Source organism: Populus alba, chromosome 14, assembly GCF_005239225.2.
Source record: "Populus alba chromosome 14, ASM523922v2, whole genome shotgun sequence".
Taxonomy (NCBI): Eukaryota; Viridiplantae; Streptophyta; class Magnoliopsida; order Malpighiales; family Salicaceae; genus Populus; species Populus alba.
The window spans coordinates 14,106,135-14,130,869 of record NC_133297.1 but is presented as its reverse complement, the minus strand read 5'-3'; the positions used below and the strand labels follow the sequence as shown (position 1 = coordinate 14,130,869).

The following is a 24,735-nucleotide window of genomic DNA, read 5'->3' as shown; positions in this document are numbered from 1 at the left end:
ATCTCTGAAAAACTAGCAGCTTGCAACAAGTTGGTTTAATTAATAATAAGCGGGAGCAGACGATCGACAGAGAACCTCCCAAGTTCCACTTATGGATTAGGGCATAAAGATTTTTTATTTTTATTTTATTTTCATAGAGATTATACATCTGCTCCGACACATATAAACATGGTTATTACAGCCTCGTAAAACAAAAATAAAAGAGAGTACGTACACTTAACTCGTGTTCATAGAACACCGCCAAAACTTCATTTAATTATCTTAGTTTGGATTTCATAAACCAATCAAACCCTAAAAGACAGTTTTTATTTTCCAACCATTAATTTAGCTGAAGGCTCAAAGGTAAGCAATTCCGTGACTCGAAGCCCAGGCCGGACCACAACTACCGAATCAAACATGCTCTTCTCTCCATTCTGTGTGGTGGCCACAATATTTAAATAATACTTGAGCCCAGAAACCACCTGCTTCTGTGCCTCCACCACCTCAGAAAACATCAGTTTTCCAACTCCACCACCGTTCCAGTACAGGCTTCTGTGCCTGTTGAACTCCTTCACAGAGAACCTCCCCAGCTCCTGTACCTGCTTGTTAGTCTTCACGTCACTCACCTCGGATCTCCCCCCCACCATTCCTCCTCTATAACCACTCACTCCTGACACAAGAAGCATGGAGAGAACAAGAAAACACGCCAAGAAGGGAACTGAAGACTTCATAAGTTTTGCCATAGCTGGTACCGTGTGTGTGTGTATATATATATACTATTCCTCTTTTCTGTATTTGTGTTTGATGAGAAGGTGAGTACCAGATGAGCTATATATAGAGGAGGAGCAAAGGGATGGATGGGGTGTGTGACAGTGTGATTGTCATGTAGCAATGATTTTGCAGTGGGGATGATGGAAGAGGGTGACACGCAAATTAAGGTGGTGTGGTGATGTAGCGGCGCATGCACCAACGGCGTGCCGCGTAATTTAAAGATGCATGTGCCAGAGGAATCAGGAGAAACGACAGAAGGGCAGTGTGAGTTTTTTATGGGATCCTCTGTTTTTCTCATAAATCTAGGGGTGTTTGGTATGTGGTATGGTATCGCTTTTTGCCTAACCTATACTCAAATGCTCAAAACACTAAGTTTTTTTTTTTTTATTCGGTGAATTTTCGTGGCTTCGAATTAGTGGGTACTGTGCTTTTATGGGTTGGTTTTGGATTGATGAGAGGGAGGAAGGAAGTGCACTGTGTATTCTTATCGCCTCGGGCTTTGCTGCGTTGTTGTGTTGTGGATTCTGAAGTGTCACCAGCTGGCCTTATATTTTGCTTACGTGCTTTGATGGTGACTTTTGCTATTCTTTCCAATGAAAAGTATAGGATTAGCAGCAGCAGAAGACTGTCAATCTACAATAATAATTTAAAATGAATTATAATTCTTTTAAATATGATAAGATTACAGGAGCTGTTTTAAAATTCTAATATCTAATAAAAAATTATTCTATATTTAATAAAATATCACAAAAGTTTTCTTCTGTACCCCAGATATATTCCACCATTGGAGAAGATGATGATTGTTATCGCGCTGGCCAAAGGGTTGTTAAGAACATAAAATTGCTGAAATTTTATCGAAAATACCTCTTTCTCCTTCATATTGTTGAAATATTTTTTCATAAATGAAAACTATTTACAAGGAAGGGTTGATTAGAGAATATTATCCATCGAGCAATTTTCAACATTTATTTCAAACAAGAAATTTATAATGATTAAAAGAATTATATCCAATTTCTCAAAGACTGACTTCTCATTGAGACTCTTCTCGAGCTAGCTAATATGTTGAGTTCTCTCCCGAGCACCCACAATACTGCCTACTGAAAAACCCTTCAAACCATACCAAAATGATTTGGAAGACATTTTTACCCTTTGATTCACAATACGTCGTGCTCCTCACATTTTCTTTCTAAGCTATCTTCTAGGGTTTCGCCATTGATAAAGTTCTAGATCTATTGTAGGTACTTAATTGAATGAATGTTTTTGACTACAAATACCAAAAGAAATCTTCACCGTTTGCTCCCAAAGAGCTAAGAGTATCAAAAAGCCAGATTCTACCGAACCTCTAATGTCAAATGCCCTTGCATCAGCAAACAAAAATGGCGTGCATGATTTGCAGACACATGAGAAACTTAGCTCGAGCACCAAGATTTGTATTTCTCTAATGCAGTATATAAATACCATCAAGTGCACACAATTTGTTGGTTTACATTAGAAATAATTGGCACCGCTGTATGCTGTAAACTATCATAGATTCAAGTGGCCAATGACCAAGAACGGCAGCTGTACACAGTCTACACTATCTGTCCAATTTCTGGTATCCCAATGATTTAAGTTGTTAGTAATCAAAATAACGTTATCAGCTAGTGGAATTCCACAACTGCTTCTGCTGGGCATTTGATTTGATATATATTTGAACCACTTTGATGTGCGGGTTCCGGACTTTGCTGAATTCTAAGGCGAAGCTTTATGGGACAGCCCTGATTGTCGATCGGCAGACGTGTGACCTTTGAATCAGGTGGAGAGCTTCTCACAGTCCTGCAGAAATTATTCGACTTCTTGTTAACATGCAGTAAATAAGAAATACAGCATCCTATTCTTTTATTGAACCATGGACCTCTGATGTTGGAAATTCTAATACAGTTTAAATAAATACAGCATCCTATTCTTTTATTGAACCATGGACCTCTGATGTTGGAAATTCTAATACAGTTTAAATAAACTGCATGAGCAATATGAAGAGAACTTGAAACTTCATCAAACAGGCGTGCAGAGTGGTACAAACCCTCCTCCCTCTCCTGACATCCTTCCCCTCCCTCTCCAGCTCAGATCCTAATCAACTCTCTTTCTCATTGTCAATTTTGTTTCATGCTAGAGTTAGCCCTACCTTTACCATTTGATTCTCTTAAAGACCATCTCCGTTAATCACTGGGACCTGAACATGATGCATATGTTAAGTGGATGTGAACAGGTGAGTGGGAATGGGTGCAAGTGAGCTACAGATCTTAACAGTGTATGTAGGCGGGAGGTAGATGGGTGTGGCTCAGAAAGAGTCCTGATAATGGTGAACCACCATCTAGAAACCCAAACTTTTTTGCCAGCTCCTGTGACAGAAATGAATCAGAACCCTTACATCCAACTCTGCTCCACTAATTCTAACATATGACCTAATGATTAACAGAAATGAAAACCCTTAATAACATGATCTTCTAGTAAAGAGAGCTGGTGGTCAATAACAAAGTGGATCAACATCAACCCACATACTCCACACAAGGAGAATCATATTTCAAGACTCTAGAGGAAAAAAAATAACTCAAGGTTCTTATCTCCCATTTCAATCAATGAAAAATCTCAATTATGATACATGTGCATCTGCCTTGGCATGTTTTAAGGAATTTCCAGACAGATCTTTGAACCAAAATTATTAATTTCATTGCATATGCCAAAGCCATGTAGAGAAGCAACTTGCTATATCTGTTCGCAACAGGCCTTGTTGTATAAAATAATTTATATAAGATTTATAGCCAATAAGAAACATACCTTCCAACACTTGGTGAAAATGATTTCACTGCTGTCAATCATGTTAGATCCAGGAAGATCAAGTAGTTGGCCGTGTCATTGTAGACAAACCACGTCCCACAGGAATGACTCCCTGAAAATCATCATCTGTTTCTTCCTCTTCTAAAGCTGCAAAGTATTGAGTTATTCAGGTGGGAGAGCAATTTAAGAAATTTAAGAAAAGATCTTAAATAATTGAAGCAAAAGGTGTTAAGAGAAAAAGGAGGGAAAGGGAGAAAAAGGAAAAGAAAAGGAGACAGATGCAAGCATTTAATAGAAAATATGCCCACTGAAAAGCCAAAAATGAAATGGAAAAACAAGACATGATGTTCCTCGTGCAGAATGTCCAAGAAAAATGAGATAACAGCTAAAATATAAATTAATGTGCTAATACACTTTAGATATGAGGAAACATTTGACGGTGGACTATGGTTACTTACCATTAATCTCCTCTCCAGCTTGTGCCCCAGCAACCCCAATGCATGAATACAGAGAATCCTCATCTACTTTCAACTGTTCATATGCAGCGTATATGTCCTCAATAGTTGCCGCTTCATATAGTGAAGTAAGATCTTTAATGCATGAGACGTCCTGAACCCCAAAACCGAATAGAACAGGTCATATGCAGTTGATACTCTCTAGTTAGAAGACAAGAACTGAAGGATGGAAAATTAAGCTTCAAAGATAATTCTTTTTTACCTTTCTCGGAACAGAAGAGGCTTGCAAATGAGCAAGCAATCCAAGCCAATAGGCATTGGACTTAATCTCAGTTTCATGTCTCATTAGCAGCGTACGTTTTGCCTGTAATTGCAAAGTGTTAAAAAGAAATGTACACATCCATGAAAACATAAGATACAAGCATATATAAAAGATAACCCCACCGCATTATACAATTAGATATTCCCTAATAAGACAAAATAAGGAAAAATAAAACCCAGCTGACAAGTTAATTAAAGCAAAAGCTGTTAACAAGGGTAACAACAACAAACATCTGGAAAAGTTTTTTATTATTTCCATTAAACATGTTTGCTTCAATGGATTAGAATCCTATGTCCCGAGTCAAATGCTGTCAATCACAGAAAACAAAAAAGATTATTCAAGTAGTTGTATAATATCTAACCCTGTCTAACTCTCTCTGGGCAACCTTGTTGCTATGCAACCCTCTAAGAACACTTTTGCATGCATCAACCGCTTTATGTACCTGCATGTCAATAGAGCCAAAGCTAGTGAGTAAGTCAGAACAGACAAATAGATTATTAGATGAAAATATAGGGAAATGAACCCCACCTTGCCTGGAGTTGATGTTACTGATACCACATACCATCCAAGCTTAAGCCTATCAAACAGGCTTAACTCAAACGATACATCATATGTCAACCCAAGAGAATCCCTGACTGTGGTAAAAAGCCTGCACAAAACAGAGATATTGCTGAAAGAAAAAAATAATAATTCATAGCTATGGTAGCTACAAATAATTCAGATTCAGGCTGCATAATTCAAAACTAAAAGATTACTGTCCCATCTTGCTTCAAGAAAGGCTCCTTCAGAAAATTATTAATCTGTGCTCGAGATTTGAAAGAAGTGTTGACAAAGAGTAAAATGCACAGAGCATCCATGGTACAATAGTAAAAACTTTAATAGCTTTCCAAAATACTTTTGTAGCATTAAATGAATACACACTTCTCTACTTGTTTGTGTTTAGGGTGGCAAGGCCCCTCATCCCTAGGGAGAAGCTGTTTTACAGAGTACAAAACAACTGGACTAAATGCCCTCGGGTGCTATTCTAGATGAATGCTTTCACGTGCAAGAAACAGAATATCACGTGTTGATGAATGCATGATGGTGAATTGCTAAAATATGCAGTGATATCATATAGATGCATGTGCTTCCTAAGCACTGTTAGTCAGAAAAATTACCTTGAATTTATGATCTCAGCCAGTAGCCCCATTGTTATGCCAAAAAAAAGAGGATGACTGCGAAGTTTTCCTTGCTTATCCTTCTGGACATCCTTACTGTCTATCTGCTGTGGGTCAGAATTTGGTTGTGCATCTGCAAAGCATTGGCCAGCTATCAGGGGTGTTTAGGAGTGGTAGCGGTTGCAGTTCAAAGTGCTCTTCGCTCGAAAATGCATCAAAATAATTTTTTTTTTAAAAAAAAAAAATTATATTTAATATCAGCATATTAAAAAGATCTGAAAACATTAAAAAAAAAAAATCAAATTTTTGGGAAACGAAACTGCGTTCCCAAACACCGCCTACGAGTCATACTTCAGTTTATTAGGGGTTAACGGGTAAGTGAGAAACAGACAATATTCACAAAGAAAGGTAAACCTGAATAATACATTTTATATTAACTTGTCAACCACCATCTTCTGTTAGCAGACTACATCAACAGTTTTCAATCCAAAAGAAATGCAACATGAAAATTCAGTAGACAGATTGGAAACCAAACCGATTGGTTACTCGTACAATCCATGCCTTCTGGAAAGTGAGCAACATTTCTTGCAGGTCCTCGAAGAATATTGTATTAAAAATGCAGTGAATTAACTAAGACAGATATCCTATTTACATGATTATATATGACCATTAATTTTACATACAGGTTTTAGAAGAGATATTAAAACAATTCCATCTTAAAAACAGCTACCCTGGTAGGCTATTCGGCTATCCTTGTTCAGTGACAAAATTTCAGGATGGAAAATAAATAAGCAGGTGAATACAGGACAAGATTACAAGAAAAGTGATAAAGGGTAAAACATGAAGGACTTTTCCCAAATATATATATTTTTTTTAAAATAAGAGAAGAATGTATTAATGGCAAAAAAACTACAAAAGCTTGATGGAGAATAAGTAATCCTTCAAAATAATAAAGCAAAATGAATATCATAAATGAGCAGCCCAATTCTGCTGAATATCAGCTAAAGAAACTCCCCTAAAAGCACCTGAAGCATGACACCACAAAGAATAAAGGAATACTTTCCTATCCCCATCCTTCCTGACAACAACTTATCCAAGCATTTGCAACACAGTTCTTCCCTTTTTTTATTTCTTAATTCATTCCATTATGCCCTTGCAACTCTTGAGAAGTCTTTCAAGAAGCAAATTTACTAATTCTTAAGAAGGTTTCCAAGAATCAAAATGCATGCAGCAAATTTATTAGTTCTACTTATAGAAAGAAAACTCACCAGCTGTAACTGAAATGCCACTCATCGACTCAAATAGGTCTTTTCCATCAACAGTGAAACCCCAACGATTTGGTGCAGGACCAGCAATATATGCACATGCTCTCTCATCAGTATCCTTCAAAAAGACCTGCTTAAGAGACATACTTTAGGAACTATTATCATATAAATATAAAATGACACATGTTACTTCCATAAACTTAAAAAAGAAAAAACCAAACTAGGATATCTGGTACAAGTTAGGGCTTCAGCCGAGCCGAGCCAATTACTACATGCTTGCAGGATTAGCTAGGTCACATTGATCAAATGCTCAAACTTGCTCAAGCTCAAATTGAGCTCCAACAAGCCAGCTCAAGGACAGGCTCCGCACACGTTAACTGGCATGTTTTATTGACCAGCCTCTGCAAGCTCAATTTTGGAACTCTGACATGGGCAACTCAACATAACTTATTTAATTCACTTGCTGTTAATCTCCAACAAGTCAAAACATAGGACTGAATTGAGGTTCTTATCTGTATAGATAGGCTCTTAAGCTGAGCAGGTCAAGTCCATGCTTGTTTGGTTCAGCCTTAATTCTAAAACAAGCCTTGTTTTACAAACAAGCTGAGCAGTGTTGTTGGCAAGCTCAGCTCATTTCAACCCTACTAACAATAATCTTCAGGGAGATTCCTGACATTTTAATTCTCAAATGCGAGAATTTTCAAGTTACATAAAATGTTTTGATCCTTACTTGTTGAAACTGCAAATCAGATGGCGATGGTCGAAACATGACAGGATTGAATTCTTGTTCGCGATCAAAATCTCTTGTTGCTCTAACTGTGCCCAGGTAATCAATAATGCAAGACTCAATCTCCTCCTCCGAGAAATCCCCAACAATACTGACCTGAACAATTAAGGCATGCAATTTTTATGTGATGAAATATTTGTATCCACATGTGATATGCAGGATTAACAAGTAGATAATCACACACCTCCATGTTTCCACCAACAAACTGATTCATCACTGCATCCTTTACAGATTTCAGTGTTAGATTTTGTAATGATTGTGGGGTTGGCTCAATAAATCGCTCATCCCCATTCAACATTGCTGTCATGAGCTTGTGAGCAGTTGCACGTTCTAAGCTTTTGGGAATAGACCGGTAATATGACAAGTATAGTTGCCTGGCTCTGTCCAATGCATCATCCAGCCAAACGCTATGCTGGGATTCAGTAATTTCATGTATCAAAATATCAGTATCAGAAGTCAAGAATGTGGCACCCATTAAAAGCAACCAAAACAATGCCTAGAAATGAAACACCAAACATTTACAAATTAGCATATTTTGGTTGTTGATTGGGTTACCTCAAGCACCATATGAAGCAACTCAAATGCTGCTCGCATCCCATTGTCTCGCAGAGTAAAGCGGAACTCCATACAAATAAATTCCTCAGTTGACTCCAAAGAGCAATTTATCAGGTGATTCACACAAAAAAGTTCTACCTGGAGAAGCATATTGCACCGTTACAAGGATAAAATAAATAGCTGAGAAAACTTCCCAACATGCATAAAAAATATGATTGCATGTAAACTTGCAACTGACTTAACATAATGTTGTGGCAGTTCTATAAATTTGAAAACCCATCATGCATTACACATTCAAACCTAATAAATTAAGATTTTGACCACAATTCTATCTTTAGAATATTAACTTCTCATACTCATAATGAACTTTCCTAGTCTGTTGTTTACAAACTCTAATTTTCTTAAATGCAAGCATATTATATACACAATACACGTTATACATAAGTTTTCCCTCCAAATTCTTCATCATTAAATATACAACTGCAACAAAACCTCATCTGCAAATGATTCCTTATCAAAGCTAATTTACTGAAAAAATGATCGCCACAATTCAAAAAAATCTGTTCTCTAGAAAATAGAGTATATATGTAACCTGATAACATCCCTAAGCAAAATTGTCACCTGAAGTTCAGTTGTTTCTAAATCCCAACCATCCATTTTTTTATTTTTTATGGTTTGGATAATCTTCTTGAAATGTCTATCTAAACAGCTACATAGTTTCCTGATGATTTTCCCAATCTCGCTTCACAAAGCTGTAAAAGTCTAGAGGAATTTTGCAACAACAAAGGTATGTGTTCAACTCTTGTAAGTGCACGCTCTACATCAAAAACAATAAAGGGTAGGGCTGTCTCCAAATTCTCCATTCCAAGACCGTAATCTAATAGGACCATAACTGTTCAATTTCCTTTGGCAAAACGATTGTCCAAGGTTTCCTCAAGTCTCAAACAACCAGCATGCACTACCATTTAAACTGAGTTTTGTACAGCAGATCTTTCGGATGAAAATTGAAAATTTTAATCATAGAAAATTGATGACAAGCACCACTAGTAATAATGATATTGATGACTTACATTTTTTACATTCATAATTCATTTCAGAATTAATAGCCTAACCAGCACAATGGAGTACTTTCTAATATTTGATTTTAAAAAGAAACATAACATATAATACTACACTAACCTGTTCTCTTGAAAAGTTGCCAACACGACCACCCTCACTGAGGGTTCGAACACCCACAACAACTGCTCCTTTTGACTCAGAACTTTCAGCTGCTCGGCCCCCACCCACAATTAGCCGCATGACACCTCCTCGGGATTCACTTTTGGATATCTGTACAGCAGCATGGGCTTAAACTACAAATGAATTTGTTGGTGATATATTTAAGCATATTCTCATTATATATCCATCAGGTTTTTTTATCATCATACTTCCATCAAGTTGCAAAACATGAGGATGAAAATGGAGCAGACAAGAAGTATTGTTTTGCTTTGCAGTGAAGAGTAAACTCGAAATACAACATGTCTTCAAAATGAAATACCACAAACGCTGTTACACTACAACAACAGATGGCTATTAGGGATTACTTGTATAATTGCTAGGAATTGGAAACACAATAGGAACCCAATTCCAATTGCATATTACAGAAACATCAAAACATATCAGCCTAACGGAGCAACCAGCTGAATAAAAACATGCACAAGGATACCTTGTAATTTACAGCAATTCCATTTGAAAGACGACACTGAGTGATGCCTGTTTCTGGGTCGTGCAATTTCATGTAATCTGCATCTGGAACTAAAGGGATAAAGGACGGCGTGAGTCGTAGTCGTAACTCCTCTAACTGTGTTGAAGTTATCAGTTCCTTTGGCACTTCAAGCTGCACATAAAATCAAATAATTGAACTTGCCAATGAACTTTATTTCAATAGTGGCTTTATGTATAAGAATGCAAAAACAAATAACAGTTGAAAGAATAAAGCATGCTAAGTTCCATGTGGACACCTCTGGCTCAGCCTCAATTGCTTCCTCCAATCCTGATTTTATGGCAGCTATAATCTCACTTGATGATATCTTGAACTCAGTTTCACCCAATCCATCAAAATACACTTTCGTAGGAACACATGCAACAATTGCTGCAGGAATTGGTGCAGTCGGTTTTCCAAAATCAGAGATAAATTCTAATAACTTGGCACCAATAGAATTGACCTATGAGAGAGAGGATAATTAGAAAAAGTCATGAAAAAAATAAATTTCACAAACAAAATAGTATATAAAAAAACAATCCTCATTATCAACTTCAAAAAGCACACTAGTCTATGCAAACAAGCATTACATTCAATAAGCATCTACTACCCAAAGGAAAATATCACCTTCAGAACAAACATAACCACAAATATTTCTCCTAGAAAACCTCATCAACATACAAATTCAAGTTGAAGACAAGAAATCAAGGCATCTGATAAATGGTAATGGAAAATTTGTGAAGCATCAAACCATTAGAAAAATTATCTAGTATATTGGATTATGGCACAATACTAACTATGGCTCCATATCAATCACTTTACCAATAATAGCATGGTGATTCTAAAGCAATTTCAAGCTACATGCTGAAAAGATGCAGGGATAAAATATGACAGTAAGAGTCAACAAAAAATATAAGCTCTTATGACAATGAATGAAGTTATGGCTTCCTGGATTATGAGCACACTCATGTTACTTGTGTGGCACAACAGGCAATAATAGTTAGGGTCACTATGGGTGAAAATTACTTCTTCAAGTGTGACTGTTCCAGCAACAGCAAACAGACTCTCATGTCCCTGTCTCTGATCCATCACAGTATGGCCAAGAGCATCACTCTCCATAATAAATTCCAAATTATCAACAGATGACACATTATCAATCATGGCTGCCAGATGTTCGCTATCTTTTAGAAGAGCATCCATGTAGCGATTTAATTCACCTTTTGTGACACCAAATTCTTTAAGCCTTCGAACCTGCATTAAACATAATCTATAAAATATTGTAACGAATAATAAGAAAAGGAAAAGGATCTGAATGTAATTGAAGAGAATTAGTAGCAGTATCAAATAAGACACAGTGCTTTCTGTCTCTAGAATCTTTTACATACACAAATAGATGCATTCCGTACCAAAGACTACTATTAATAGTTGCAACTGCTAATGTAATCTTATCAAACAAAAGAATGCCTGTTCTGCATTTAGCAAATAAGGGGAAATAAAATGAAGAATGGAAATAGAAAAAAAAAATATTAAATGAAATTGCATTACCTATATAATGAAGAGTGAGGACAGTAAGAACAGAAAGATACGAACCTCTTGAACAGCAACTTTAATTGCATTTTGCCAATTCTTGGGTTCTGCAGTTACTGTAAGAGTTGTGACAGTGCATCCTTCCCTTCCAGAATCGCTATGATCCAATTCAACTGAAGTGAATGGTGGATTTGAACTCTGAAAATTTCAAAAAATTAAAAAAAAAAAACACTTTGGGAGGGCTAATCAAACTAGGTGATGTGGAACTACAAGAACAGAATTCAGCCTGATATAGACAATTCACCAACTTCCATATTTTTTACCAGCAGTCTGCAGAATTGCTATATATTTGGGTTCAAATTTTAATTGATAAATTTGCAGAGACTTTCATGCTGCCCATTTAGGCAAAAGTATAGCTAAATTCATGATCAATAATTAGAAGAAACTTTAAAGCATTGTCAGCAATAAAACCATCACCATTCATAATCTGTGTTTACAAGGAGCCAAACTCATTTTCAATTTTTAAACTCCCATTTAAAAGCCATTAAAAGGCAGTGCCCAAACAAACAAGGAAATAAAGCGACACAATACATTAAAACTGATATTTATGGAGAAATTAATTAAAGGCCAAACCAATCATAGATTAAATGGCAAAGAATAGGATAGGAAACAGAAGAAACAAGCACAACAAAAGGCTTAAAAATATAATATAACAAGCACAAACCTTGTATCTTGTATTAATCCGGAAGTGCAGTGCAGATAGAAAAATTCTCTTCATCAAAACATTACGCAAGTCACCATATGTTTGGACTTTGCTCACCGGAATCTGCAGAAAAATCCAGAGAATGATGTCAATCCCAAACCAAAAAAATAAACAAGGAATTAAACCCACGTTCCAAAGGCTAATATTTCTGTATGTAGAACATAAAATACTAGGCAAGACTATCAGGAGAAACATATAACCAAACAGGGAAGCATGAGTTTCTTCATGCAGATAAAGAATTTAACAGCATTTAACTGTAAGTGTTCAAGACAAACCAGATTTGGGGAAGCTCTTAAATTGCATTGAGGAAACCAGAGAAAATATTCATGTTTTTATGTTTATGGGAACACAAAAATGTTCTTCAACACAGCATACCATGAAAAGCGGTTAAGGGTTACAGAAACAATAGCATGGGAAGGCTAGGTTATTAGTAACCAATTATTATTTTCCTTTGACTAAGATGTGAAAACAATACTACCCTTTCAAACAGCATTACAGAGAATGTTATCGATATATCAGGCATCAGTTTGAAATATGACACGTGTATGAATGAATAGAATCTTGAGTTTGTGTCCTCTGTAAGGAGTTGACAGGTAGTTCTCTATAATAGCCATAAATCCATGGCATGCCTTGTAAGAAATCAACAATAATTGGCAATTCCACAACACTAATACATGTAAACTTGGGTTATCAAAGGGGAGTTAGAAACCATCAAGAGACCAATTTCAAGAGTGATGCCATTTGCTACTGAAAAAACAACTCATGAAACAAACTTAGAAAACCTTGAAAAAAAAATTCAAAGATTATATATCTTTTGGTGTTGAAGATTTTATACATGTTCACAGTGAACTTTGTTCTTTATAGGTCAGGAATTGTCTGTTGGGATAAGCAACAGTCTTCTTAATTTTCACAAAACCCAGCTTGGAATCAAAATCATGAAACAAATTGCAAAAAGAATTCCCATGAGAATCAATTTGAATTGACTTTCATGTGATTAGTCACTCATGAATTGACTTAAAGTGGCCCATTACAAAATTCAAAACATACACTTTTTTTTGTTTCTAATCTATTAAAAGTAACATGGGAAGTCTTTATTTCAACTCAGACTGCCATTTTGTAGAATTCAATTCATTCCTTCAAAAACATTCCAAATGAAATGTTAAAACTTAACAAGGGGACCTAAGAGCCAAATATTAAAACTTCAAATCAAAACATACAGTCAAACGAGTTTCTTAAATGATGCAAAATTGATCCAGTCATAGCACTGTCTCGAGTAAAGCATCAAACCAATGCAAATGAAGTCCTTCCTTGTTAAAAGTCTGGCTATTCTTCTAACATCAAAGGTAATATATATTAAACAACCAAAAAGAAACACAACTCAATAGATTCACTGTCTGCCAAGATTCCCTTTCCCAGTCACTAGAATCTCGAGTATTAATTTGGACTAGATTCTCTACAGCCAACAACTCTTCAATTTTACTGTTTGGCATCACAACTTGTGCATGATGGCAGAAACAGTATTATGCAGATAAAATGATGCTTTTTACTGAAGTTAGAACGTGGTGAGATGTAAGCAAAAGTAATCATCACCCCTATAAATAGGAGGATAAAATAAAACGAGAACATCAGCACAACAACCAGCACACTGCATAATGTTGGTGCTACTCTTATTGTCCATACCTTGCAGAACATATTAATTGAGAAATTCTGAAGAAACTCGTGCTGAAATATCTGTGGTGGCTTCAGATTTGCATTGCTTCCAGGGAGAGACCAATAATGCTCCACAGGAGGACGAATTGCATGCCTTTCCTTTTTAATGATTTTAGATTGGTCAAGAGAACTAGATGATTTTTCACGGGATGAACTTCCAGGGAGACCAACTGAGAGTTTAGGAACAAGAAAACTAGCCATTGCACCAAATGCACTTGGAGAAGGAGCAGAAACTGTCTCAGTTTCCAGACCAGTTTGTCCAAAGACATTCTGCATAGCAAGAAGTAATTATAGTCCTTTTTTCAAGAAAGATACCCAAGTTACTAAGCCAGACACTATTTAATTACTACAAATTACGATCAACAAAGTTTTGGGCATACTTCAATCTGGTGAACTGCCTTTGAAATGTTATCAATGTCACCAACAATGTAAAGAGTTGCATTTGCCGGGAAGTACCAACGCTCATGAAATTTCCTAATTTTATCTGCATCCCACTTCTTAATCTGCTCTTCCAGTCCAATCGGGAACCTTTTGCTAAGCTTGTTTTCTGAATGTAGATGTTGTAACAGCTACATTTAAAAGAAAAGCATCAAACATCAATAAGCAGAAATATTCAAACATTAACTAGTTCAACATACAGGCACCATTGAGTCTGTACCTGGCAGTCAACACGATATTCTATAGTATTCATCATTTGTAGTTCTGAAAGTATAGCGCGCCTTTCCTTTTCAACTCGAGAAGCAAGGAAACTTGGGTGGAAAGCTATCTGTTCAATGAAACAAACACGTTAAATAAAAACACAAATCGTCACATCTTTATTCCACAGGCCATCATGATAGCTAACATTTGTCTTCTTGACAAATATATTTTTACCAAACTAAGGGAAGCATCTCAAATACACGACCAATTTCTTTATTTGTACCTCATTCAAGGCATCCAACACAGAGGGGAGTAGATCTCCATCAGCATCCTGGCAAGCACCATTTGCATCAATAAATACCAAATGTTGAATTTAATAAAAAAGTACTAGTTTAAGAAGCAAGCAAAAGAAACCAAGATGTAAAGATAAGGTAGTTTATACTACAAGAATACAATTACAATAGGCACATAGGAAGATATTGTATCACAAGACATGCTAACATATCTCCTTAATCCTCTCAACATGTTGCGTGGATACTAATTTTTATAGCATTACATGTATACCATATTGGGTCTACATAACTCTTTGCAACTCCACTAGAATTCAAGCATACCACAAAAATAATGAAACTTATCCAAAGTACATTTTTTTTGCTTTTGTAACTTCATCAAATGCTTAATGCACACTATGCCATGCAAAGGATAAATTGAACAATAAGATTTAAAGTGTTTTCAATGTGCAAATATAACTTTAGTTTGATGCATTGGGTGCATGTTCTGAAGTCCTTTTTCCTTCCAGCAGATGCAAAATATATTAACAGAGCAACTTGATAAGAATCAGATGAAGCAAATCTGCAAATGCACACACACAAACAAACAGGTTTGTGCTTGCCGTTAAAATGTCTTCTATGTGTATACATGACTGTTGTGCAGTGTCTGATGCATGCATATATTCCTTGTTTTGTAGTTGTAATCCTTGCTTTGTAGTGTTAACTGCTTTTTGCTCATATATAAGATATCAACTCTAGTATAAACCATCTTTGCATTTGTAGTCAGTGCCTTATATCATTTTAACTTTTCTTTTTCTTTTTCCGCTATATAAGCACATTGAATCTCTAGATGGATTTTATTTTTTCATATTAATCCATCATGGCATAGAATTATTTATATTCAAACTCTACTTGTTTACTTTCTTGAACCTATCAAAAGTTAGCATAGTACTGCAAGGAAAAAAACAGATAAAAAAAAATATATCATGAGAAAAACACACAACAGAGTGAAGGGAAACAACTGGAACTTCAAAAGTGTCAAGAGCCCAAATTAAAACCATTAATTAAATCAAGTGTTAGTGTAAGCAAAAATTGAGAAATGTGACAAACCTTTGTACTAGTTGGTGAATGAATGTGGAAAACTGTATGGTGGAAATCAGTGTAAGCATTAGATCGGGCACCTGTTCCAAGAAGTTTCTCGCGTTTCTTACTTCCAAGGAATGCAACATGTTCAATCATATGTGCAATTCCTTGCTCATCATCTTCCTCATCTATTGATCCTGCATGAACTTCCATGTGTGCCTCAAACCTAACAAATTGAAAATTAGTTTGTATATGAGAGAACGAACAGTGAGTATTGACCACACCAAGTATCACCTTCTAAATTAAAAGCCTCAATTATGGATAGTATCCTCTCTTTCTATATATAACTCACTAGATGGGGAAAAAAAAACTTAGGGTACGAACAACAAGAAAAGATTTCAAGCCTCTCTAGATTTAGAATGCGAAGGAAAAAAAAAAAAAAGCAAATATGATTTTGCAAATTCCATTACTACACATCTTTTGTGCAACAAGAATCTAATATTCAGTAATAAGTTCCAATATCATTTGGTAAGCTAAAGTGAAATTCACTGAACTAATTTAGTATCATAACCCAGTAACTACCATATACTTCAACAGGTTCATGAATTCAATATGCTTTACCTTACGCTCCTTGTAACGTTAGCTTTGCTCTTGTGAGATATTGAAGTTAATGTATAGCCATAGTAGAAGTTTTTGTTGGACATGCTAACATATTTCACATTTTTAATCCATTAGATTTCCACAAGTAAAACACCAAATGGCAATCACATCTCATTTGAAGAAAAGGTTTAGACAATAAGTTAGTTGTCAGCATCACAGGAGAATGAACATATGGAGAACTTTAGAAAAGCATCTATGGTCAAGCATACATGGAGCAAACCAATTCCTCAAAAAGCACAAGTCTTGGAATTACCTATTGATATTGAAACTAATCTTTAATATCACACTGATAGAAGATTATTTCCTAAATTGATGTTAATGGAAGAGTTATTTTTATAAAAAAAAGATGCTTATTGTTCAATGATTCTGAGGAAGGGCACTAGGTTATATTATTTATTATGAATTTTTATTTATGGTTTATCTTTTCCTTCATGTGTTGAGGAGTTCGCCTCTGAATCATGCCCCAAATGTCACCATCAGATCCTCTCACACATCATTTCATAAGGACATACGGTAAATAAAATGTAATGGAATGTCTAATGATATTTTAAGCTGCTATAAGAAGTGAATATAAGTTTTTTGAATGAACTATAGATCAAGCATCTACTATCATGCAGTCACCATCTTTTAAAATAACCATAAGTATTTAGAAATCTTAAAGTGGCATGCCTTGCAAACACAATGAAAAGCATAAACCAGACAGGAGTGCATGAACTATACCTGTTTGGTGGAACTTTATTTGGTAGAATAAGATAACGGAGTCCATTTTTCAGTTGCCCTCTGTGCAACTTTGGGTGACATGGAAGTTCAGAATGCAAAAACTCAAATAGTCTTGCCCTTTCTAATTCCGAATCTAATAAATCAGAATCTTGTCTCTCAAGAATACCATCTGGGCAGCCTATACTTGCTGCATGTGGCTCATTTGGACCCATCGATGTACATGGGACATGAACATGCTTCACCTGGAAATTATGCAGACAACAATCAGCCATCCAGAAGAACATGCATACATCATTAGCGTAAAAAGACTACAACAAATCATTAAGATAACAGTGAATGCACTCTAGTAACAGTAAGAGCACCAAGCAAAACCTATGCTCCAATTGAGCAGGTGAAAGCTTATGATTGTTGGCTTAGAGCTAGTCTAAAGAACAATTACAGTAAGCTCAAACATGGCATGAACTTCCCCAAATAGATTTGTACCAATCCAAGCCAGCCCGAATTGCTTACTTTAATCCTCTTCTTTTTCTTTTTCTTTTTCTTTTTCTTTTTCTTTCTTTTTTTTTTTTTGATGGATTAACCTTTTAATTCTTATCAATTAACTTATGCATATGCCACTGAATTTTAATAGATATAGTATAAAAGAATAAAGCCACAGAACCAAGTGCCTGATGCAAAGTCTTATGTTCATTTTCTTTCCTGGGAACTAATGCAAGATGAACCTAATAGGTATTGTAATTTTTATTTTTTATTGTTTAGGAGTTCACGTCCTTCATGGAGTGAGAGTATTAGGAACTCTATATAAAGTCATTAGCTATGTAATATTTCAATATGAAGAAGAAGGATTCATGGATTAAATTTCCAGCAATTATGCTTCCATGATTGTGCTATGCAATCGCTTTTCGGTGTGATTTATAAGAATCCTGGATGTGATGCTTAGGTTTATTCTCTTTCTAGGTGTGATTCCCAGAGAATCTAAGAGAATGAAGCTAGTAGCCCTTTATATGCATTCCCAATTCGATAGGCAAACCGTACTTTCATTTCTCTTTAATCCAAGCCCTAAAATCCTCAATCGTCCGAGCCTAACCCACCATAGAACACTAGGAGGATAGAAATCTCAAATGTGTCATAGAAAACACGATTTCCCAAAAAAAAAACTATTTTTATTTGGATTGATAAACATATTCTCTACAACTTTCTGTTTCCAAAAAAATCTAAAAAACTGAAAAGTTCTCAACAAGCAAAAATTCTCAAAGACCTCTTTTTTTCAAGCAGCTGATGTGGGACACAGCAGCATTTTGTTTTCTTTTTGTGCCACTCTGGGGGGATCTTAAATGTTCTCTATAAATGATACTCAATGAAACTAAAGAGCTCTATTTTTCCAAGCAATAAGACGCTTTATTTTCCTAGTTTTGGACCTTTTAATACAGCCTTCTTCATTCAACTAGAAGGGAAAAACAAAACATTTTGATGCCTCAAAATAGGGCAGATGGTCATCAACAATCGGTGTGGGAGCAATTTACTTACAGAAGCAGTATCAAGTGAATGGCCAGACAAATTAAAAGCAGACTTATCAACAAAGGCTCTTGGTATAGTTGGTGTAGATCCTTTGATGCTATAGTGGCTTCTACGACGGTTAAAGGAGCAAGACATGCACTTAAATTGTTCTGGAAAAGATGCCCCGACCACTCTCTCGCCGAGAGACGAACTACATTGTTTCAAAGCATTATTCTTCTTTCTAAGAGAGCGTGATCCACCCGTAGCAATCTCGTGTGACCACCTTAAAAAAAACATAAACAAAAGAAAAGGATTGTTCTTCAGATAACAAAGCAAACATGTTCACAAGCATAAACTCATCATCATCAAATACCTCGAAATCGTAACAAAGTGTAAAATCTCAACAGCACATAACAGTTCAAGTTCCAAGAAATGGATCGAAACGGTTGATTACCTTTTGGAGGAAACGGAATTCCAAGATTGATGATGGTTGGGGTGGAATCGAATCAAAGGGAAACGACGAGGCTGAATTAGGTTTATCCGGTTCTTCCTTGAGAGAGTATCATCTTTAGGAGGAGTAAGGGGTGCACGGGTTTGAGGCACGTTCATCATCAATACAGAACTTGAGGCAGCTGTAGCTGCCATGACTAAACCTGTATATAAAACAAAATAATGATAAAGTTACAGAATTCGCGGCAAAACAACAGTGAACAAAATTCAGAGTCCATAGCAGTTAGAAACAGAGAGATATACCTATCGTATGGTATGCTGCCCACTGAAGAGGATTGATTGATTGACAGGTCTTTCACTCTCCAACTCCTTTTTATCCCTTTTGGAGTCTCCGATTGAGATTTTTTTTTTTTTCCCTAGGGGTGGGCTGGGGTGGTTCTGTGTCTCTTAAAGGAATGCTCTGGCTCCCTCTATTCTTTTTTTCTTTTTTTTTCTAGGGTATTACTACTTATTAGAGTATTTTATTATTATTATTTTTTGTGGTGAAGGGCTGATTTCTTTTTTCATGCAAAGATTTTATAGCTAGGAGTTTGGAGTTTAGTTCCATTCGACGACCTGGCCGCATCTGCTGTCTTTTCTGGGAAGTTTTTGTAGATTTTTTTTTTCCCTCGGGTGAGTAAATTATAGCTCCGTCACTATTCTCTTAATAATGAACAGATTAGTCCCTATAGATTCAGAAATTATATCTTGGTCTTAACCTTTTTGAATATTAAATAATACTTAAAAGACGTGGGAAAATTAGTGTAGCTTTTCCACATCTTTCATTTTCTCATGTTTAATATCTTCACTTATTAATATATTATATTATAATAATTATTATTATATTATATTATATAATTGTTTTTTTCTTTTTAATATTTTTTTGTTTTTTTAATGAATTTTTTTTGTTTGATTTGATTTGTTAATGTTAAATTTTTTTATTAAGTTATCAGATTTTTCATGATACGAATTTTGGGTCTGATGGGTTAACCTGATTTGACGAGTTAACCTAAATTTTTTTAATTAATTTTTTCATTTAGTTTAGTTTGTTAAAGTTAAATTTTTTTCTATTTAATTATTAGAGTTTCATGACACATATCCTGAGCTTGACGGGTTAACCCGGTTTGATGGGTTAACCTAGTTAATTCTAGGTAAACCCGTCAATTTTTTTGTTCTATTTAATCATCAAACTTTCATGACGCGAATCACAGGTTTTACGAGATAACCTGATTTAAATGGTTAACCCAATTAATTCAAATATTTTGTATTTTTCTTCATTAGTTTTTTTCTTCCTGTTGATTTTTTTCTTTATTTTTTTTAATTAATATATTTAATTATCACACTTTTATAACACGGTCTTATAGCCAGACCCACATCCAATATTTTTGGGTCCGGTGTTGCAGTCAAGCTTACTTAAACTTGGGTCATGCAAGTTTAATATTATTATTAATATTATAAATATTACTCTTAGGTCAGGTGATGCAGCCAAACCCAGGATTCTTGGGTATAGCTTTGCAGAAAAATCCAAGACTTTTAAATCTTAGTTTTTGTATATATTTTTTATGCAAAAAAAATGACTCGCAGCATCGCGCGAATCATGTAACTAGTTGATGTTTATTTTGCATGTACTTGATATGTGGGTGTATGTTTTTTTATTGTTAGAGGTATTTAGACTATATTAATTATTATCAGGAAAGTTTGTCTCCTGAAAATCACATGATTTTTATTTAGGTCCCCGAACAAAAACAACCTTGAAATGAGTACTTCATCTATCAAATGGTATCCAATTACATTGACCATTGAAGTTTTTTATCATATAAATAGGTCCTCGTATTTAATAATTTTAAAGTCATAAATTTTAAGGCAAGGGTTTACTAGCCATAAAAGTTTTTATTTAGGGGTTTGGATGAGAGTTTGATGATAATTTGAGGATAGGATAAGAGAGTTTTTGGAAGTGTGGTTCAAATTGTGTTCTGAAAAATTTTGAAAAACATTTTTTTGCTTAAAATGAAATTTTCTTTTACGTTTTCATATCGTTTGATATGTTGATGTCAAAAATAATTTTAAAAAAATAAAAAAATTTTGTTTTGATGTATTTCTAAGTGAAAAATACTTTGAACCGTTATCACTACCACAATCTCAAACAAGCACTAAATATATCTTCTTCTTTTTTCTTGGTATTAATACATATTCTAGCATCTTAACTTATGTTTTGTTTAGGAATATAATAACATGGTTATTTTTTTAAATTTTTTGCTTGGAAATACATTAAAATAATTTTTTTTTATTTTTTAAAAAATATTTTTTATATCAATATATCAAAACACTCTAAAAAACATCAAAAATATTTTATTTCAAAGAAAAAAAAATATTTATTTTTAAAAGATAAAAATAAGAACGCTCCGTCATTCAGAAAATTATTTACTATTGTTCCTTTAACAGGTCTCACAGCTCCTTTTCATTTTCATTTTTCTCTTGTATTTACGATGAAAGTAACGCCTTATTCGAAAGATGCGAGGATCAACATTTTTCCACCTTGTTTTCCTTTTCTTTTTTGTTATTCTATAATCTCGCTGTGTTATTCATTGTTGTAGTTATCTTTTCAAACATTTTACCTTTTCAAACCAATTAACAAAAACTTAAAAAGCTCATTGTTTAACTATAGCCCATGAGAAGAAACACTATCAATTATAACCGTGTTTTTTTTTTTTTGGTTTCTAGGGTTTTTTACACTTTGATCCCTTAATCTTTTTCTTCTTATTTGGTCATTTAACAATTTTTTGATTTATGATTGGTCTTGATGATTTGTTTTTCATACTTGTATATGAGGATCTCATGGTATTAGAAAAATGTTTTTACATTTAATTAATGCTCGGTTTTGTAGAATAAAATTCAATTTCACTTATTTAAGATAATTAGAGTTTAGGGGACTAAATTTAAAGCTTAGACAAATATTCAATACCTTTTTTTTCTAATATCAAGGACTTATTTGTATGATAAGGCGAAAAGTTTATGTTTTTTTTCCTTTTAGCCACTCATCTTTTTTTATATAATTTGATCAATTCACGTTAATTTTATTTAAGATTTGATTTTGTAGTTTATTTTGTTTGCCTAGATATAGACTTCTCACAATGCCTCGGGAATTTTTTTCCCTTGATTGATGCTTGATTTGACAAAAGATAATGAAACTGTGTTGATGTAAAACAATTAGGTATGCAAGCTTTTATGACGCATTTTTGTACATCATTTTTTTAAAGTGTAAATTAAAAAGTCTATGCATACATGTAATCAAATAAATCTAGAATTATATGTGTAGATAAATAAATAAAATATCATTAATGATAAATAAAGATGGAAATATAAAAATTAAGAGACATATATATATCAAAATATTTAACCTTGTAACACTGGTTTTTGACCTAAATGTGTTTAATGACTTTGTTTGTTAAGATTAAATTTTTACTTAATCAAATGATAATAGAAATAGATACACATGAAATTGTTTGAACAAAATAAAATGGAAAACAATATTATATAAGGTTACACATATTAGAAATATTACCAAAATTTTTTTTATATATTTATACAAAACATAAAAATGAAAAATTATAGATAATTTAGAACAATCTCTTCAAAAACTAAATGTATACAAAGTGATTGTTATTTAAAACAAACTAAATAAATAGAATAAAAGAGAGGAGATATATTACTTTACATCTAAATTAGAAAAAGAATGGAGAGGGGGTTGACAAGATTACCTGAGAAGGATGCTTCAACAATGGTTACACCTTCCAAAGTCGTGGATGAGGACAATAGGGAAGACGATGTGGATGATGGCACTGGCATGACTTGGGAATTGAAGAATAGAGGAACATTGTAGGGTTCTAGTGTGCGGCCTTTTTGTTTAGAAAAAGACACAATACTTGTATATTTTGGTTCATCGAATAACACATATCTAGAAATGTAAATCTTATGAGTTTTAAGGTCAAGATATTTATAAGCATTTTGTGTTTGAAAATACATGAGAAACAAAAAAGGTGTGGATTTAGGTTGTATTTTATGAGTGTTGTAAGGTTGGGCAAATGGATAACAAAGACACCTAAATTTTCTTAATTTAAGGTAATTTGGTTTTTGACCAAAACAAAGCTTTAAAAGAAGAAATGTTTTAAAGAAGAGGAGTGGGTTGCTTATTGATTAGATAGTAGGATGTTTGGAAGGCATGTGGATAACATGAAAAAGATTATGATTCATCATGGAGAAAAGTGAGACCCATTTCTACAACATGACAATAATGATATTTGAAAACACCATTTTGTTAAATGGTGTGGGGGGGGGAGCAGTAGTATAATAACCAATACTATAAAAGAGATTTTAAAGCAATGAATTAACCACCATTATCAAAGTACAATTTTTTTGTTTTGGTTTGGAAGTTTGTTTTTACAAAAAATTTAAAGCGAGGAAAAATGGTAGACACCCTAGATTTTGTAGCCATTGGATAAAATCATATGTATTTTGTGAAGTGGTCAACCAAAATAAGGTGACAATAATGATATTTGAAAACACCATTTTGTTAAATGGTGTTGGGGGGGGCGAGCAGTAGTATAATAACCAATACCATAAAAGAGATTTTAAAGCAATGAATTAACCACCATTATCAAAGTATAATTTTTTTGTTTTGGTTTGGAAGTTTGTTTTTACAAAAAATTTAAAGCGAGGAAAAATGGTAGACACCCTAGATTTTGTAGCCATTGGATAAAATCATATGTATTTTGTGAAGTGGTCAACCAAAATAAGGTAATAATAAAATCCATTGATTCTAATATAATGTATAGGTCCCCAAACAATAGTGTGAATAAGTTCAATCAGTACATGACTTTGAAGACTATTGGCAAGAAAAAGTTGTTAATGTGTTTTTTTAATGGAGCATGAACTATACAATTGAGAGATAATTCTTGTTTTGGTAACAAGAAGAGAAAAATTCTTTACAAAATGTTGAACTATTCAAAGAGATAAGTGCTTAAGGATCCTTATGTTGCCCATCAATTGAGGTTTGTTCATACACATTAGCTACCATTTTATAGGGGAAAGGACATCATTAATTCTGAAAAAAGTGTAAACACCATTTCCACATGCTCATTGAAGTATAAGCGCCTATGTGATCCCGTCCTTCACAAAGAATTGAAATGGGTGAAATTCAACAACAACATTATTTTGCTTAGTAAAATGATGAATTGAAATTAGATTTTTGAAAAAGGTTGGAACACAAAGAGTATCACATAAGATAAAGGTGTGTTTTGGTGTGTGTAATTCTAAATAGTCAATATGTGACATAGACAAACCTAAACCATCACCAAGAATTACTTTATCAGTATCATCATATTCAAAGTGTATGGAAAATTTTGTAAGATCATCTATTATATTGTGAGAGGCCGCTAAGTTTATGAGCCGTGTTGTAATTTTTTTTTTATTACAAGAGGTCACATAGTTGGCTATGAAATCATTGGATTATAGTTGAGGACAATACTTTGC

At 34.2% G+C, this 24,735-nt stretch overlaps 2 protein-coding genes across 2 annotated transcripts; both read right to left on the bottom strand.

The window, feature by feature from the left end:
• Nucleotides 1-305: 305 nt before the first annotated feature.
• Nucleotides 306-722, bottom strand: LOC118040640 (cysteine proteinase inhibitor B). The gene has a single exon (XM_073404601.1). It carries the CDS (start codon nucleotides 720-722, stop codon nucleotides 306-308), a length of 417 nt encoding a protein of 138 aa, XP_073260702.1.
• A 1,429-nt stretch (nucleotides 723-2,151) lies between these two features.
• On the bottom strand, nucleotides 2,152-19,754 carry LOC118040648 (stromal processing peptidase, chloroplastic). The gene is made up of 26 exons (XM_035047637.2): nucleotides 19,471-19,754; nucleotides 19,172-19,370; nucleotides 18,748-19,000; nucleotides 17,221-17,462; nucleotides 15,868-16,066; nucleotides 14,772-14,819; nucleotides 14,508-14,615; nucleotides 14,230-14,418; nucleotides 13,820-14,119; nucleotides 12,101-12,202; nucleotides 11,440-11,574; nucleotides 10,876-11,100; nucleotides 10,109-10,312; nucleotides 9,814-9,984; nucleotides 9,288-9,437; nucleotides 8,109-8,246; nucleotides 7,738-7,965; nucleotides 7,497-7,649; nucleotides 6,770-6,896; nucleotides 5,502-5,634; nucleotides 4,873-4,993; nucleotides 4,706-4,786; nucleotides 4,285-4,386; nucleotides 4,026-4,176; nucleotides 3,568-3,714; nucleotides 2,152-2,565 (listed from the first exon to the last, which is right to left on the bottom strand). The coding sequence occupies exons 2-25, from the start codon at nucleotides 19,360-19,362 to the stop codon at nucleotides 3,626-3,628; spliced, it is 3,840 nt and encodes a 1,279-aa protein (XP_034903528.1). The 5' UTR covers nucleotides 19,363-19,370; nucleotides 19,471-19,754; the 3' UTR covers nucleotides 2,152-2,565; nucleotides 3,568-3,625.
• Between the last annotated feature and the right edge of the window lie 4,981 nt (nucleotides 19,755-24,735).